General features: G+C 35.1%; 3 protein-coding genes, 1 long non-coding RNA gene and 1 pseudogene across 5 annotated transcripts; 2 read left to right on the plus strand and 3 right to left on the minus strand.

Annotated features, from left to right (window-relative positions):
- Nucleotides 1-762: 762 nt before the first annotated feature.
- Nucleotides 763-1,603, plus strand: LOC108826168 (protein SENESCENCE-ASSOCIATED GENE 21, mitochondrial-like). The gene is made up of 2 exons (XM_018599551.2): nucleotides 763-1,088; nucleotides 1,164-1,603. The coding sequence occupies exons 1-2, from the start codon at nucleotides 1,015-1,017 to the stop codon at nucleotides 1,369-1,371; spliced, it is 282 nt and encodes a 93-aa protein (XP_018455053.1). The 5' UTR covers nucleotides 763-1,014; the 3' UTR covers nucleotides 1,372-1,603.
- A 578-nt stretch (nucleotides 1,604-2,181) lies between these two features.
- LOC130499427 (uncharacterized) lies at nucleotides 2,182-3,895 on the plus strand. Of its 2 annotated transcripts, none has more exons than XR_008938292.1 (4): nucleotides 2,182-2,813; nucleotides 2,984-3,190; nucleotides 3,273-3,311; nucleotides 3,381-3,895. It is a non-coding gene; the product is annotated as an uncharacterized LOC130499427 (long non-coding RNA). The 2 variants fall into 2 exon arrangements; XR_008938293.1 differs by lacking the exon at nucleotides 2,182-2,813 and adding an exon at nucleotides 2,857-2,914.
- Nucleotides 3,896-6,809: 2,914 nt separating this feature from the next.
- Nucleotides 6,810-8,386, minus strand: LOC108852480 (uncharacterized; annotated as a pseudogene).
- A 3,979-nt stretch (nucleotides 8,387-12,365) lies between these two features.
- LOC108837337 (uncharacterized) lies at nucleotides 12,366-12,974 on the minus strand. Its single transcript, XM_018610394.2, has one exon. It carries the CDS (start codon nucleotides 12,877-12,879, stop codon nucleotides 12,427-12,429), a length of 453 nt encoding a protein of 150 aa, XP_018465896.2. The 5' UTR covers nucleotides 12,880-12,974; the 3' UTR covers nucleotides 12,366-12,426.
- Nucleotides 12,975-13,546: 572 nt separating this feature from the next.
- LOC108826371 (uncharacterized) lies at nucleotides 13,547-16,264 on the minus strand. The gene is made up of 3 exons (XM_018599759.2): nucleotides 15,591-16,264; nucleotides 14,088-14,323; nucleotides 13,547-14,001 (listed from the first exon to the last, which is right to left on the minus strand). The coding sequence occupies exons 1-3, from the start codon at nucleotides 16,053-16,055 to the stop codon at nucleotides 13,755-13,757; spliced, it is 948 nt and encodes a 315-aa protein (XP_018455261.1). The 5' UTR covers nucleotides 16,056-16,264; the 3' UTR covers nucleotides 13,547-13,754.
- Nucleotides 16,265-17,071: the final 807 nt, after the last annotated feature.

Below are 17,071 nucleotides of genomic sequence, written 5' to 3' on the forward strand. Positions count from 1 at the left end.
TGGTCTGATTCTAATGTACCGATCCTAACCTAAAAAAAACTCAAATTGAGTTATGCATGTGATGTGACGATATACTTATTTTGAGAAAGCCAACAGAAAAGTATACTATAAATGAAACAAGATACCTGTAATGATAATATGATATGAAGCTGGGGGCGAAACCACGAAGCAAAGAACCATTTCATGATGCAAGTGGTCGTCGAGAACCAATAAACGAATCTCCACCGCCTCAAGTACCTACTTTATTTTGGATATTATATCATATATTATTTCGCTATTTTATATAGTTATCATGTACCCTGGAGTTGTATTCGATAATAATACAAGTATAAGACTTAATTAACGCTATATTGACATGCTAAAACACATACAATAATTTATTCTAACTTCACTTTGCTTACTTTACACACGTCCGCGTGTAGATTAGCGTCAATTATCAATTCTTCGCACTGTACTCTGTTTTTCTTACAAGATACTTAGAGAAATCATTTTGTTGCCGTCTTCACTAAGATAGAGAGTGTAGACTAGACGTTACAGTTAACTTTTTAAATGTCTGAAACCCTTCAATTTTTTGAAGACATTTTATTTTAATCATGTTCACACGTTTATATCAAACAAACCTAATTAAAGATTTTTATTAAGCAAACAGGCTAATTTTGACATATGAAAAAAAGCAAAGCTAATTATGGTCAAAGGCCATAGTTCCTTTCATTTTCAACTCTCTATTGCCCTTCCTTTCTTCTATATAAACCTTCCTCTCATCTTTCTCATTTCACATCCCTCAAAACCATTTCGAAATCATTTTAGTTTGAGAGAGAGAATACAGACGACACCAAGTTTCTTTCGATCTCCTCGCCGCAGATCAAATTATCCTATTCCTCGGATAAACCTCTCCTTCTGCGGCGGCGATAAAAAAAGAACAAACCTCCCAAACAACAACAAAAGTTTCAACCTTTTATTGTCTGTTCCATCTCTCTCTCTCTCTCTTTCAAGAAACCACATATTTCGATAAACATGGCTCGTTCTCTCTCTAACGTTAAGATGGTATCTGCTTTCGTCTCTCAAGAACTCTCTAATGCAATCTTCCGGTATGTTCTGCTATGCTCTGTTTTTCCTCTGTATATACTCTGTTTTTAAAACGGTATTGTTTTGTGTTTTAACAGACGCGGTTATGCGGCCACGGCGGGTAAGTCTAGCGGTGGAAAAGGTGGAGCCGTTGTTTCGGCGGTAGTGAAGAAGGGAGTGGAAGAATCGAACCAGAAGATTGCTTGGATTCCAGACCCCAAAACCGGTTATTACAGACCGGAAACCGGTTCCAACGAGATTGACCCAGCGGAGTTACGAGCAGCTCTCTTAAACAACAAGCAGTGATTGATTAATTCAGAAAAACTCTGATTTATTTGGATTAGTTATATTAATGTTAATTAAATGTCTTAAGATTAGGGGAAGAGGGTAATTATCCGTTGTGGTGAACCCTATTTTCATCTGCTATGTGCGATTCTTTAATAAACTAATAGAGAAGCCTTCTTGGTTTTTCTATTTTGTAACAAAAAGGATCGTTGGATGTTTATGTATTATCCATAATATAGTTTTTAATCAATTATTTACTAGTAGCAATTTAGTTTTCACTCTAATTAAACATAACTAACATTGACATAGGTCATAGAACTTTTTCTTCAACAAGAAGTATTTAACATGCAACTAGAATTATAAAGATAGAAAATTTCTATTAACTTTGATATTCCGAACCTAAGAAAAAAAATCATGCATGCAAGCAAAAATTCATGAAAAAGTTCAAAAAAATGGTGAACAGTTCAAAAAAAAAACAAAGCAATTTCTTTGGGATGTGAGGTGAAGAATTCAAAAGGGCAAAGAAACATAAGACGTGTCCTGTCTTCTTTTGAAAAGAGTCAATTATGCTCAAAGGCTTGAGAACTACTCCTTTGCTATGCAGGTTGGTGCGTCGAATCTTTTCTTTCACTTGACTATAAATTAATTGAGTCATCTCTTCTGTTACATATTCTTTCGATTTGTTTGCTAATTCAGTCAATCTCTTCTGTTACATATTCTTTCAATTCGGCGAGTGGCTTAACCGAACTAACTAGTCCGTAAACCCCAAAGTAACCGAACCCGCATGCCGCATATATCATTTAATAATGAGAAATTGGCAGATATGCACCCAAACGTATATGTAAATTGCCATATGCCCTTCAATTACAAAACCTTTTATTTTGGACAATTTTACCCCTTCAGGGACGCTATCCTACTGCGAGTAGACTCGCGTCGCATTCAGAGTAGTGTCAGGTGACTCCTTTTAAATCATTGGACAATTGGATAGTTCGTGTCTCTCCAGATATTATGTCCAAAGAGCTTGAGAACACGCTGTCAATTTATTTTCCCAAACAGTTCCATTTATTCTTATCTCCCAACCACTTCTTCTCCTTTTATACTCAATTCCGACGATTACTTCATCAGTCTCTCTCTCTTCTAATCCATCTTATCAATCCGCGATTTCATCTCGAGAACCCTAATCTCGTGAAACGAAGAAGCGATGGAAGAACACTTCTAAGAACATTCCAACAGACCTTGTTCATGTTTCCGACATCACCACTGCCCCTGTTAACGCCAGCAATCCACATGTGCCTGAGTACAGTACCTCATCAGAAGCTGCTGATCGTCGCATCGACGATGTCCTGCGTGATCTGAACGTTGTACGTGATGTTCCTCTCCATGCATTCACAGACGCTGACGACCCGCAACATATGGCGGATCACACAGAGAAACAGTTAGATGACTCCACACCTATTGAACAGGTAAGTATATAAATAGAACTTAAGTAAATCTTTATCCGCTAACGATTTTAATTATATCACCAAATGGAGCAACTTTTGGATGATAACATCCCCTTGGCCGGGTAAGTTAATATATATCTGCTAATCATTGTAATCTAACCACTTCACTAACATTTATCATATGTGTTCAGTTTGAGCATCCCTCGGTCAACACCAACCCCTTGCAAACCAGAACACAACAATTAAAGTTCAGGAGATGGATGGACATGGGAAGGACTCTTACCACACGGCACAAGTAACTCTTATCTTTACGTCTAAGTTTTATGTTTACCGCTAACTGTCGAAATATATATGACCAGGATGAGAACCAAGTTTCGGACAACGTGCACTGCGAACAGGTAAGTGTATAAGTTAGCTGTTAAGATTACAATTGATTCGGTAAATGGATAAGGTCGAAAGCAATTTTAATTATATCACCAGATGGAGCAACTTGTTGATGATAACATCCCTCTTGGCTCGGTAAGTTAATATTTATCTGCTAATCATTGTAATCTAACCACTTCACTAACATTTATTATATGTGTTCAGTTTGAGCATCTCTTGGTCAACACCAACCCCCTGGAAACCAGAACACAACAGTTGAAGTTCAGGAGATGGATGAACATGGGAAGGACTCTGACTTCTTTAGCAAGTAACTCCTATCTTTACGTCTAAGTTTTCTGTTTACCGCTAACTGTCATAATATATATGACCAGGAATTTACAGTCTCCAGATGCAAGGAAATACTGCAAGTCTCTAGTCAGATCGATGCAACAGTCATGACTGTGCTGTTTATTGAAGCTCACGCTTGTGATGAGCTTGGTGGTTGCAAGGCTATCACTCCTCCTCGGTTCCCGGAAGCCGCCAAACAACTGACTGTTAAACTCTTTGATGACATTTGGGTGTAAGGGGTGTGGTTAACTCTCTCTTCAAGGACTTAGTTATGTGTTTGCAGTTTTTGTGTGTTTTCCTAAGTTTTATTTACCCAGAAATTTTCTTTCCAAGTTATCGCCTATGTAACAGACATGGTTTCTCTTGACTCTCAATTTTTCTTTTGCTTACTACTCAAAATATTATCGTTTGATCAGACTATTTACTATTACTTATTTTTAACTTTTAAGTTCCCAATTATCCACCAAGTTACCTATTATCGTCTAACATAGTATCTTACCAAGATAATTGACATTTCTGTTGAAAATTATCCTAACTGGGTTAATTCTTGTAACATAAGGTGTTTATTATAACGTTGATTATTATAACCTCTTCAGTAAATGCTACCAAACAAATAAATATTAACATATGATTTACGGTCAGATTAAGTTGTTTGAATATTTATCCCATTAGTTAACTGTTAATGGGTAAGATGAACCTTACATGATCAACGTTCAATTCTGTTTCAAATCATAAGACATGCATGTTATCCACTAAGCTCGTTATTACATTATGATATACAATCAAATTTAATTGTTAATATATCAGGAACTCTACATGTTATCCACTAAGCTCATTGTTAGCGGTTAAGATGGAAGTGCAGCACCTGCATCCTGAGTGTTTACATAACCAGAACTTTATCCCATCTGCAAACTGAACAACGATTCCCCCGGAATTTCTGCTGCAGACATTATCCCTTTGCCTTTGTTAAAAGACCCCACGCATCCTCCAACGTTGTCATCGTTAATTGTTAACATCAAAAATTAACAGTCAACACGCAAGTTACCAATTAACGAGTAAGGATTTCGTTATTACCCAGCAGTTATAACGAGTAAAGATCTCGTTATTACCCAGCAGTTCGTCGTCTCTGGCACCTACTTGAGTCAGTCACGTTCCTCTGCACACACATCAACCAAATCCCGTTTTTCCTCCTTTCTGACACACGCGCATACGAACGCAGAACAAAAGAAGGAGAAAGGAGGGGTAAAGTCGTCCATTCGTGTGTTAAAAGGATATTGTTTTTGGCCTTATCCAAACCTATGGTCATTTTGTTAATTTACGCCTGGTTTGGGTATATATCACCCATTGTCCCATAATGAGATCATAATGAAGCATAAAAGCGTTGGGTATCCGCTGGCATTCGGATCAGATTTTTCAGATTTTTGGATTTTGACTTTTAAATTCCATACTAAAATTTTATTAGTACTAGATTTTTGAACCGCGCTACGCGCGGTTTGTATTTTTGTAATTATATTTTTTGAATTTACTTTTTATATAAATTAAAAAAATTAACTTTTTTTTACTTTTTTATTTTCTCTTTATCCATCAAAATTTACTCTGTTTTACAATAATCATATTTTTTATTAGATAACAATGATAATTTGTAAAATTTGAAAAAAATAGTTTAACTTACTATTGACTGAATAATAAATGTTTTATTTATAATTGAAGCAATGTGAATAGAATAAATGTTGAATGCATGACTTAAAACCTTTTTGAACATTTTTGACATAAAACCTTTGGCATCAACATCTTTGTTATGTGAGAATTGTATGTTCATATTTGCGATTAAATATTTTATTTTCTTTAACATGAATTTATAAAATAAACTATTGTAATGTATCCATTATTTTTTTAACATATATTTGTTTTTATTATCTTATTATTTTATAGATTTTTGAATAATGCGTGTGTATTTAAAACCTAAATTTAAGTTATGTTCATCAAATAAATTTTTGTTGTTAATTAAATAATAATATATTAAATAAATTAACTTTAGTATTGATTTTTAATTTATATTTAACTTATTGAATTTAGGTATAGTTAGTAATGGTCGGTCATCTACCCATCTTTTTTTTGTAAGAAAAATAACCTTTGAGACATCACAATAACAATAAGATATGAAATACATGATATTAAATGTACCAAAAATCTGTAATTATGTTACCATGTTTTTAGTTCATCTTTCATATCTATTTTCTTATGAAAACTAATTTGTAAATAAAAATTAAAGAAACTATTTTGATTAGGAATTACACGAAGCTACTCTTCTAAACTGAATATTCTATATTAGTTTAGTTATTACTCCATCCTTTTTATTTTAAGTGTTATTTTAAAATTGTGTACATAGAGAAAAAATAATTTTGTATATTTTTTTATATAAAAACATCTTTACCAACATATATGATCACATTTCAACTAATAAAAATATAAACTTAATAATAAATTTTGTATCGAAATTCTGAAATAATATTTATTTTATAATGAAGTATTTCTGTATAACGATATTTAATATAAAACGGAGAGAGTGTTGTGTCATTGACGAAGTTGTTGTTCTATTTCGATGTGTGCAAGTGACCGTATTTGTAAAGTTTGCATTTTTCTGTCGTCTTTGATTTACTTACCTAGTTGCATCGGGGTTCATTTGTGTTTTTTTTTTTTTTGAAAAAACATTTGTGTTGTTTAAGCCTTTTGATATTGTATATCATTGAAATTTCTGTTTTACTAAAAGATTTTCATTTAATCTTTTTTTTTGTTATCTAAATTTCTGGTGTTTTTCTTTGTATCCTTGCTACAAACTCTTTTGTTCCTCTTCCTATCATTACATATTTGACACATTCTTTTGTTCATCTTCCTATCATTACATATTTGCAGCACCACCTAACCTTATTCGACTTTGTATAATGGTTTTTTTATTTACTTTTACTTCAGTCCAATTTACATTGCCACTCATTTGACTGTATCATTTTTCTTGAATTTTTTTCCATTCTTTTCGTGTTTCATTTTTTATGATTCCACGAATCTGAAACCTACCTTTTTTTGTTTTTGTCGGGATCTGAAAACTTACCTTGTGCCTACTGATATTAAAGCTTACTTCACATTGAAGCTTAATGATATTAAATAGTTAATTTTTTGTTTGTTTATATCCGTAAGTTGTATTAAATCATCACTTTTACACATTTTTTATTTATTTTAAAGCCCATCAATATATATCTGGAATTTATGCTCTGCTATTCTCTCTTTTCCCTCTAGATTGAACCTCAAAAGAGGCCATAAAATATGTTCATGTTATATTAAATACGCCCATGTTACAAATTTACATTAGAATTTATTATAAATTTCTTAAACTATTTATTTTAAATGTTTATCTGTATTATAATTAGCTGCAAAAGAATTGATATCGATAGGTTGTATGATTTCAAGTTTACTCCTCCATCTTCTACCAGGAATACAGATGCATTCAAGTCCACAACGAACAGAGTATCTATCCCGCTCCAAAGGGACACCCCAGAAAGATAAGACCCTTCAGTCCCAGATTTGTGACCGTTCCGTAATGTTTGACCTAACTGTCCCAGGCTTCAAGATCAAATGATGGTTTGAGCTTTGAGCTGACTTGTGACCGTTCCGTAACGTGTGACCTGAGTAACTGGTGCAGTGTTTGGCGCCGGCAGAGCTGACATGCAGTAGCTTCTAAAATGGCCGAATGAGAAGAGCTGAGATCCTGATCCAAAAGAGAGTGAAGGATTGTGTGCAGCTGATACCTGGGGTGGAGCTCATACGAGGAGGTAAAGAACAGGGTTGTTGAGAAACAGTGTTATCCAACAGTATCAACCACGTCAAAAGGTTACCATATAGAATCCTTGTATTCATGATCAGAAAGTTGGTCATGTCCTGAAGCTTCTCAGACTGCAGTATCTCAATGATGGTTTCTTTGGGATAGTCAACTATATAAACTTGTAAAGAGACCTGCACCCTTCCAAATAAAGGCATTGTGTGAGAATCAGTAGGTTTTTTTCTTTGAACACAAAGAATTAGTAGGTTAAAACAACAACTTATAAAAATTACCATCACATACCACTATGTCTCCATTGGGTAAGGCACATCATTTTGCCTTACTTCTAGCTACATCTTCAGCAACGTTAGGATCGAACTCTCCTCGTATTTTCATATAACTATGTATCTCCCACCAGCGCCTCAACCAGACTCTGCGATCCTAACAAAGAAATGAGACTTCTGAAACCTGGAAAGCAAGTCTTATGTTCTTCTCTTATAATCTTCCATCCTCAAGATTCTCCATCAGATACGTTCTTTTGTGAATCCAAACTCTCTTTACCAGGAATGTCACTGTTCTGAGTTGCAAACTGACTATCAGGGCTCAGCAACTTTAAAAGGGATGATAATCGCAGCATCTCCTTTAGTCTCAGATAAGCATGCAAGGATCTGGATATGCTCACCTGTTAGTAGAAACAAATGCCTCTGATGTTACAACAGCTTGTAGTTTTAAATGATGAAACGATCTAAGAGACAGAGCATATACCAGGAAACACAAAGGAGTGATCCAGGGAACGTAATGATTGAATATCAACAGACTCAGACCAGTTATGTCGGATTTCCTCTGTAATAAGAAGACATCACCACATTAGATTAAGTAGAGAAGAAGCTTAAAGTTCAATTCTTTCAAAGTTAGATGTTATACTATATAGAATAGAGATCCATCCTTCTTCCTCAGACACATCTGAGAACCTCTCCATACCAAAGCGACCGGTGTTTGCGTTTGACTCTCCATTACCATCGTCTTCCTCCAAGGTGCGTGATGTACTGATGGTTCCTACTCTCTGGCGGTGTCACGTGATGTTTCTCCGGCAGTAAGATGTCTGGCGCTTTGGCTCCTACTTGACAAAAGCCACACTAATTTAAAAACAAAAGTAAACAATCATTAGTATTTCAATACTTAAAAACAAAACACTTTCCTACCATATTCTTCGCCTCACAACGAAAACAATAAAACATTTACTAACAACAAAATCGAGATCACACAAGTAGAGACAGTATATTCTTTGACAAACTTAAATTTATTAACTGCAGCAATAGAAAATTGCATCATTTAATTGAACTTACTTCCCCAAGCTTCAACAATTAGCATTATGAATTAATCAAACGAATCGTTTAGAATCCTAACCTGAGAGAACTGATCTGAGAAAATCAGAACTGATCTGAGGAAATCAGAACTGAATATTGAGCTTGCCATAGAGATTGCCTATGAGTCCCCACCAAGATTAATGAGACTGTAGATTTATTGCTCTAAGTGGATTTTGCAATTTTGGAAGAGATTACTTGATGTACTTATATAGAGTGAAAAGAGAAGGGATTTGAAACGGTTCGAAGGACCAGTTTTGTTGCAGTGAAGAAGGGCTTTTATGAAAAAGAGAGAAGTGGAGGAAGATGAACAGTTGAAGAACTGAGTTTTGTGATTGTGAATAATATTTTTTTTTCTTCAGATAAAAACAAAAGTCAATCCAAAAGAAAAGCTAAAAAAAGAAAAGAAAAGTCGAGAGCAGAGGGGAAAAAAGAGAGTTTGTCGTGGTTTCAATTTTCCGGTGTCCGGCGCTTTGCCGTCGACACCGGTGGAGATTTCGTAGTTAGTTTGTGTTTTTTGTTAGCTTGCAGGGTTCTCTTTGTGTCCTCTCAAAGCAGTTTATCGAACTGGATTTGTCATTCATTAAGTTTCAGATCTGGATCTAACGACTTTGTTGTTGATAGATCTAGATGTTGGGTTAGTTTTCTGTTCGTTTCCGACAACAACTATGGAAAATATGTTGCCTTTCTCCTAGATCTGGTTTTGGCTTATCACTGATGGCGTTTCGGAGGCGTGGAAGTCTTTTCCTGGTCTTGTTGTTATGGAGATGGTAGATCTAGTCGCGGTCTGCAGTGTTAGCTCTCGAGGACTTTCTGTTTGGCCTGTGGTCCTTCATATACCAGTTTGCCCTTCAGCTGCTCTCTTCTTCCTTTGCCGTATCTCAGGTCCGGTTAAGAAGGTTTGAGAGGGTTCAATGGAGCACGATAGCTGTTTCTTCTGTGTGAAGTGGAGAGGATGTCCCCACTTAAGTTTTGTTTGGCTCAGAATTTGTTCTAGTTAGTCTTGTGTCAGCAACGGTTTCAGCGGTGGCGTTTTGGCGTGTTCGAGAGCAGAACAGGGTTAGCATCTTCGTGGTGATGAAGCTGGTTAAGTCACTTCTCCAGTTTCTGTCGTGGAGGAGTCCTCGTCGCATCTTTCAATAAGGTTCTTTCCCGGTTTGTTCGATGCTTTCTTAAATCCTCAGTGGCTTCATCTTGGATGATTGAAGCAATATAAAGAGGTGGAGGTGTTGAATTAACTGGATGAAGATGCGGTTGTGGAGAGGTTTGTCCCGGGTGGCTCAGTTCTTTTGGTTCTAAGGTTCAGGGGTTAGTTGTGTGTGGGTGTGATGCTAATTTGCGTGGTTCTGGCTCTTCATCTCTTCATCATGAATAGAGGTTCAGATGATTTGGGTGTTTTATGTCCTTCACGTCGTTTGCTCACTTGTCTGAGTGTTATTCTCCGTAAGTTATCCGGCTGATTTAGGCTCTTGACTAATTATCTTTGCCTTTGTTTTTTAATGTATGTGGGTGTATAGAGGTAAAATCTTGCTTTAGTTTTCAGTTATCTTTCTGTTTGTTTGTAATTGCCTTTGTTTGGCTTAAGTCACCCTTGTATGGGCTCTAGTTCTGGAGATTTTACTTTGTTCCGGTTATGTATTCCATCCAAGATCTAATATAAATCAGTTGACGGGAAAAAAAAAAAAAAACAAAAGTCAATCCGTCAAGTCCGCACAGATAATGAAAAATAAAAGGCTTGGATTCTAACGTGGGCTTCTTAAAACCATCGACATATAGAAATAGAAAGTAAGTGAATACCAAAGCAGACCGATTTATTCAGATGTAGAGAAATGACTTGGCATCTTAGTGATTTTTAATTGGTTGATTTATTTAAGTGACGTGGATAGCTTGAGAGTTGAGGGTATTTGCCTTTTAGTATAGTATAGATTGGTCGGGTCCGGATAATAACACTTTGAATTCAATTCAAAATTGTATTGCGTCTTAAAACCCATAAAATAACCATATATCATTCGGATTTGAGTTATTTTATGGGATATAACCGAAGTAAAATAACCGAACAAAAAAAAACTTAAAGCAAAACATAAAAAACACCTAAATTAATTAAAAATTAATCTATCATACATAAAATAACAATAAAATATTAAATCAAACATGAAAACAAATATCATAATTTATAACCAATATACATTATTTTATAGAGAGTATACTTGTTATCTGAATGAGCAAATTATAAAGTATTTATTTATAACTAAATGTGTACTTAATCATTTTTAAAAAATTTAATATTTATTATTATATATCACATTACCACAAATATTGAATTTAATAATTGCAATACTTATATATTTCAAAATATTTATATTAACTAATAATTTTAGATGTTTTGGGTTTGGTTAATAACATTTCGGATTCGATATTTTTTGTACCATCCTACAAAATCCGTTCAGGTATTTTTACATTTCAGATCTGATAACAAACCAGGTTTTTCGATTCGGTTCGGATTTCGATTCTCGTATTTTATGGTCAGGCCTAGGGCTGGGCATAAAACCCGTAACCCGAAATCCGAACCGAACCCGAACCGAAAAACCCGATCCGAACCGAATCCGAATTCTAAAAAATATCCGAATGGATCTTGTAGGGTGTTACAAAACATATCCAAACCCGAAGTGTTATTAACCGAACTCGAATGGATAATCCGAAAAACCCGAAAACCCGAAAAACACAAAAAATATCCGAACAAACCGATCCGAATGTCCGAATTAATATATAATATAAATATTTAAAACATAAATATGTACTTCAAATATTCAATTTCATGTTTATTTCAACATGATATCTAACAATAAGTATCTAATTTTTTTTTAAAAAATATCCTAAATACTCCATTATATATAAATAAGTATATATTTTTATGTTTTTCTATTGAATTTTAGATTTTACTTAGGGTATATCCGAACCGATTTGATATAACCCGAATCCGAATGATATATGGTTACTTCAGGTATTAACCGAACCGAACCGAAACCGATGTGTTATATCCGAACCCGAACCGAACTTGTAGATTTACTAGAATGGGACCTAGAAGGTGTTACAAAATAGAACCGAAATCCGAAAAACCCGAACCGAATCCGAATGGGTATCCGAACGCCCAGGCCTAGTCAGGCCTAATGAAGCATATCATACAATCTATCAATAACTATATTTGTACGCATACCATTTTTTTATAGAAAAAACATACAATATTTCAATAGTTAGACCATATCTATGTTTGGTAAGAATCTAAATCAGTTTTAACAATCGTTTGCAACAAGACATTTGTCTCTTAGCGTCATTTTGGTTAAGCTGAGTTGTTATTCTTAAATTCAGTATGTGAAGCTCATATTAACACAACTAAACCAAATACTAATACAAATACCATTAGTTATTTATTACTCCCTCCGTTTCGAATTACATGTCGTTTTGGAGCAAAATTTTTGTTTCAAAATAAGTGTCGTTTTATGATTTTAATGCAAATTTATTGACTTTCTAATCTAATCTATTTTTCTATTGGTTGAAATCTAGTTAGATGTATTGGTAATGATGTTTTTATCTAGTAAATATACAAAATTAAATATTTTATTAATCTATGTGCCGAAGTCTAGAACGATAAATAAATTGAAACGGAGGGAATAATAAACTTAATCCTCCTCAAGGCTCATCCTCATAACAAAAGGAATTTTTATTTGGTACAACATAAGGCCTAATAGATTCAAGAAGAAAACAAAAACCCATTACAATCAAACCCACAACCACACTGAGGGCTCTCCTCAAAATCAACCGCCGGGAAACTCGCCGACGCAATTCCGACAGAGAAATCGAGATCGCCACCGTCAAGAGACACCTCAACAATATTAACCCATAATAAAAGTACCTTAACGTTTACGCCTTTCAGATTCTTGACCTGGCCGGTGGATATAACGCCGGAGATAGTTGATTTGTACTTGAGCTGGTAAGATTGGATTGAGAAATCACACGTGCCGTTGAAATAGACTTTGAAATCGCCGGTTTTGCGGTTAAGCTCGTAGTCAACGACACCCTTGGGAAGGATTCCGGGTGGTAAATTGTAGCTTTTGACAGCGTCGTAAGCCGTGGGCTTTTGGTGGGAGACAGTGAGGAAAAGAAAGAAGACGAGACAAGAAGTGAGTAATGCGTTTGATGACATCGCTTGTTATTCTTCTTCTGTTGCTATGATTCGTGTCTAGCTGTGTGCTATTTTGAAGTAGTTGCGTTTTATTACGAGCACAGTTGTTAGGTGTTTGTGTAATAACAGTGTCAGTGTCCGATGAAGTAAGCATGCAATACATGGACGGCAGAGATTTGATAGAAAAGGTTCACGTGTTTAGATGAATCAAAAACAAAACTTATTTGAAATGAAGAAGAAAATGTACCAACTACCAACTTCACATTCCATTAAACTGAAAATATTTTCTTCTTCTTGAAAACAAAAATCAAGGTGTCTTTATCAAAAAAAAAAAAAATCAAGGTGTCTAACGATTTGTTCTTCCAGGTCTAGGTGGGTTCAGTTCTAATGGGTAGGAACCTAAAAATAAACAAAAAACTTATGTGTTAAAAAGATCACTAAAATTTATAAAGAATAAAATAAAAACCAACACATATACATGCGGATCGAACTCTAGTATACATTATAAACCCGCTACTATCTCTTTTAAGATACACGCCTAATATGACTCACAACGAAGCAAAGATTTACATATTTTGGACAGATGAATTAGAAGGCGATGAACGAAAAAAAATGCTCAAAAAGCATTAATAATTTCCAATTTCATCTGAAAGAGAAGGAGAGAGAGGCCAAAGGCTAAAACAACAACAGATTCGGATTAACTGATAACTTTATTTTCAGAGACAAGATCCGAACAAGTCGGAATTGATTATTGAGATACAAATGTTTTATAAATTCGAATTACTAAACAAGTAAAAATACACACATTATCCTTTCATTTCAAATCCCATTGCAAGTAGAAGCTCACACCAAGAAAGCACCCTTGAGGAAGCTCAGCAGAACTTGATTTCACCGGTTCAGAATTTCTTGAAGAAACCATAGATATGGTCAGTGATTTCGTTGGGCTTCTCTTGCTGCAGGAAGTGACCAACACCTTCCATTACCACCACTTCTTGTAGAAATGGCACATGTTTCTTCAAACCACCTTCATGTATGTATTCCTTTGTTCCGGGGATGTGGTATGTAGGGTCAAGATCACCCACAATGTACTTCACGGGGACCTTGATCTGTAGACCATCCCATGGAGCCGTTAATTCCCAGCTTCTACAGGTTTCGAAGGATAAGACCATGAGGAGATATCATAATGATGTGTTGAGTAACTGGAGGCTAGATATTCATAAAAGACTCACAGGTTCAGTGCGCGATAGTAGTTTAGCCCACCAGTGTAGCCCTTTTGGCTAAACTTGTCAGCATAGAAACAGATGTCTTGCTCGGTGAACCAAGCAGGTAAAGCAGGTGGATCAGGTAAATATTTGAAAACTGACTTTGGAATGCAAGGTGGGCGTGTGCTATGCGAGGTGAAAAAACCATTTATTAACTTCTTCGTATCAACTTGAGCAAAGTCTTCCTCAATATCTCCAGGCTCCTGAGTTAAACAAAAGAAACACTCTGGTTCTTTATTACAGATACCCAAATAAGCAAATGGAAACAACAAGACTAATCAAACTTGCATTTACTCATAGCAAACAACCATACAACTAAACAAAGTAAATGACTTGAAATTCTTTTATACTTAATATTGCCATTTTCAAATCATAAAAATTTGCAAATTGCATATCATATGGTCAACTACTTTGAGCTTTGTATAGGAAGGTAATACGTCGATAGGTCGCAGCTTACATATATCCAAAAATAACATTCCTCACTGCCATGGCAAAATAAGTAATTAATTGCTATTAAACGTACGTGGAGAATCACAACTGATCTAAAACAACTAAACACCAAACAAGAAATCAGCTAAATTATTTTGCCTTTGATGATTAACCAATGTGGACACTGAAGAAGAAGGTCGATGCGTAACAGTTTCCAGTCTCAACATTTTCACACTACCTACCACTTGTTAGCCTAGTCTTAAGCAACCACTTACCAAAATAAAGTAAACGACTTATTTTTGGTTTCGGTTAGTTTATTCGGTTGCACTCCCACCGAAGTAAACCAAAAAACTTGGGTTGGTTTGGTTTTCGGTTAATTCCAGTTTTATATTTTTCCTTGAAAATAACCGATATTGGGTTTTGGTTAGCTTTCAGTATAGCTTTTTTTTTTTAAAAAAACTTGGATAGTTTCAATTATTTTTGGTTTATTCAATTTATTAGGTTTGGTTAGTTCAGTTAATTTTGTTTTGTTTTTGAATTCGATTTATTAGGTTTGGTTATTTCAGTTAATTTTGTTTTGTTTTTGAAAACGAACTCATCAAAAACGAACTGAAAAACTAAAATATTTTCAAAAGCTTTCTGAACCAAACCGAATTTAAACCGAAAGTGAACCGAAAACAAAAAAAAATGGTTTGTATAGGCCTGTTTGGTTATGTTCAAATCCGCAGGGCTAGGTTTGTAGGTGATAGGTCGTCACAGTTTACATAGATCCAAACAACATTCCTCACTGCCATGTCAAACGAAGTAATCACCACTAAACACCAAACAAGCAATCAGCTAAAGTTTTTTGCTTTGATGGTTAACCAATGTGGGCAATGAAGAAAATGTCCACGAAGTAAACAGTTTCCAATCTCAACACAATCACACTACCTACCACTCGTTAGCCTAATCTTATCTTCACCAGTAGTAAAAAAAACAAAAGGCTTGCGTTACAAGACAGAGAAACCCTAAAGACATGGAAGTTTCGATTCAAAGTCTCACCTGAAACCTGCAGACGTAGTAATCCTCGCCGAACAAAGCCTTAAACGCTTCAACAGGCTTCACAGAAGGATTCCTCGGATGAAACTCAACGCTCATGTTCACCAACGCCTTGACTCGATCAGGCCTTATCATACACATCCACCACGCGATGATGGCTCCCCAGTCGTGACCAACCAGTAAAACCTGGTCAACGCCGAGCGAGTCCAGCAACCCGACGAGGTCTCCGACGATGTGGAGTACGGTGTACGACTCATGAGACGGGGGAGAGTCGGAGTCTCCGTATCCTCGGAGATCAGGAGCGATTGCGCGGTAACCTAAGTCAGCAAAAGAGAGAAGCTGGTGGCGCCATGAGTACCAGAGATCGGGGAAGCCATGGAGGAATAGGATCACTGGTCCTGAACCGATTGAAGCTACGTGCATGTTGATGCCATTGGTGGAAACCGTCGTGTGCTCGATCTTCTCCATTGTTTTTTCTTTCTCTCGCTCACTCGCTTCTCAACGTTCATATTGCATTCATATTTATAAACAATTGTGACCAATGAAACCTATAGTCCAGCTAATACCCAGCTTGGTGGTATTAAATGATATTCAGATCCAGATCAAATTAGGGATAAATTATTATTAGGAATCCAAGATTGATCCGATCCAATTTCTTTTTTGTATAGAAAAATTGGTGTTCTACTGTTAATTTATTCTATTAATTCTTCAACATGACCAATTGATAATAAGTTATGTCCATTTTTTAATTTTTATAATTACACCTAAATAACCATAATCACTTTATAAATATTGTTTAGTGGTGTAACAATTATTTGTTAACTGAGTAACCACCTCTTAAATACTACGTAGAATCATTAAATTACATTTAAATATAAACGTGATGTATTTCTTTACTCCATAATTGTAGGACCTTCAATGCTTATCCCCCAAAATAATATAACGTATATGTTTTTCTTTATTCAAAAGGGTTAATATATCTATTCTATTAATTCTTCAACATGACCAATTGATAATAAGTTATGTTCATCTTCTAATTTTTATAACTGCACCTAAATAACCATAATCACTTTATAAATATTGTTTAGTGGTGTAACAATTACTCCCTCTGTTCCAGTTTATGTGATGTTTTAGGTTATTGCACATAGATTAAGAAAACACATATTTTTACGTAGTTTATCTTGGTAACATAAAAATACATTAAATAAAACTAGTTTAACCAATAATAAAAAAGTAAAGTATTTTATAATTGGTCATAAAATTCAAATCATATTAAATTCTATCTAGATTAGTGAGAACATCACTTAAAATGGGACAAAATAAAAATCCTAAAACACCACTTAAAATGGGACAGAGGGAGTATTTGTTAACTGAGTAACCACCTCTTAAATACTACGTAGAATCATTAAATTGCATTTAAATATAAACGTGATGTATTTCTTTACTCCATAGTTGTAGGACCTTCAATGCTTATCCTCCAAAAA

Source organism: Raphanus sativus, chromosome 9, assembly GCF_000801105.2.
Source record: "Raphanus sativus cultivar WK10039 chromosome 9, ASM80110v3, whole genome shotgun sequence".
Lineage (NCBI taxonomy): Eukaryota > Viridiplantae > Streptophyta > Magnoliopsida > Brassicales > Brassicaceae > Raphanus > Raphanus sativus.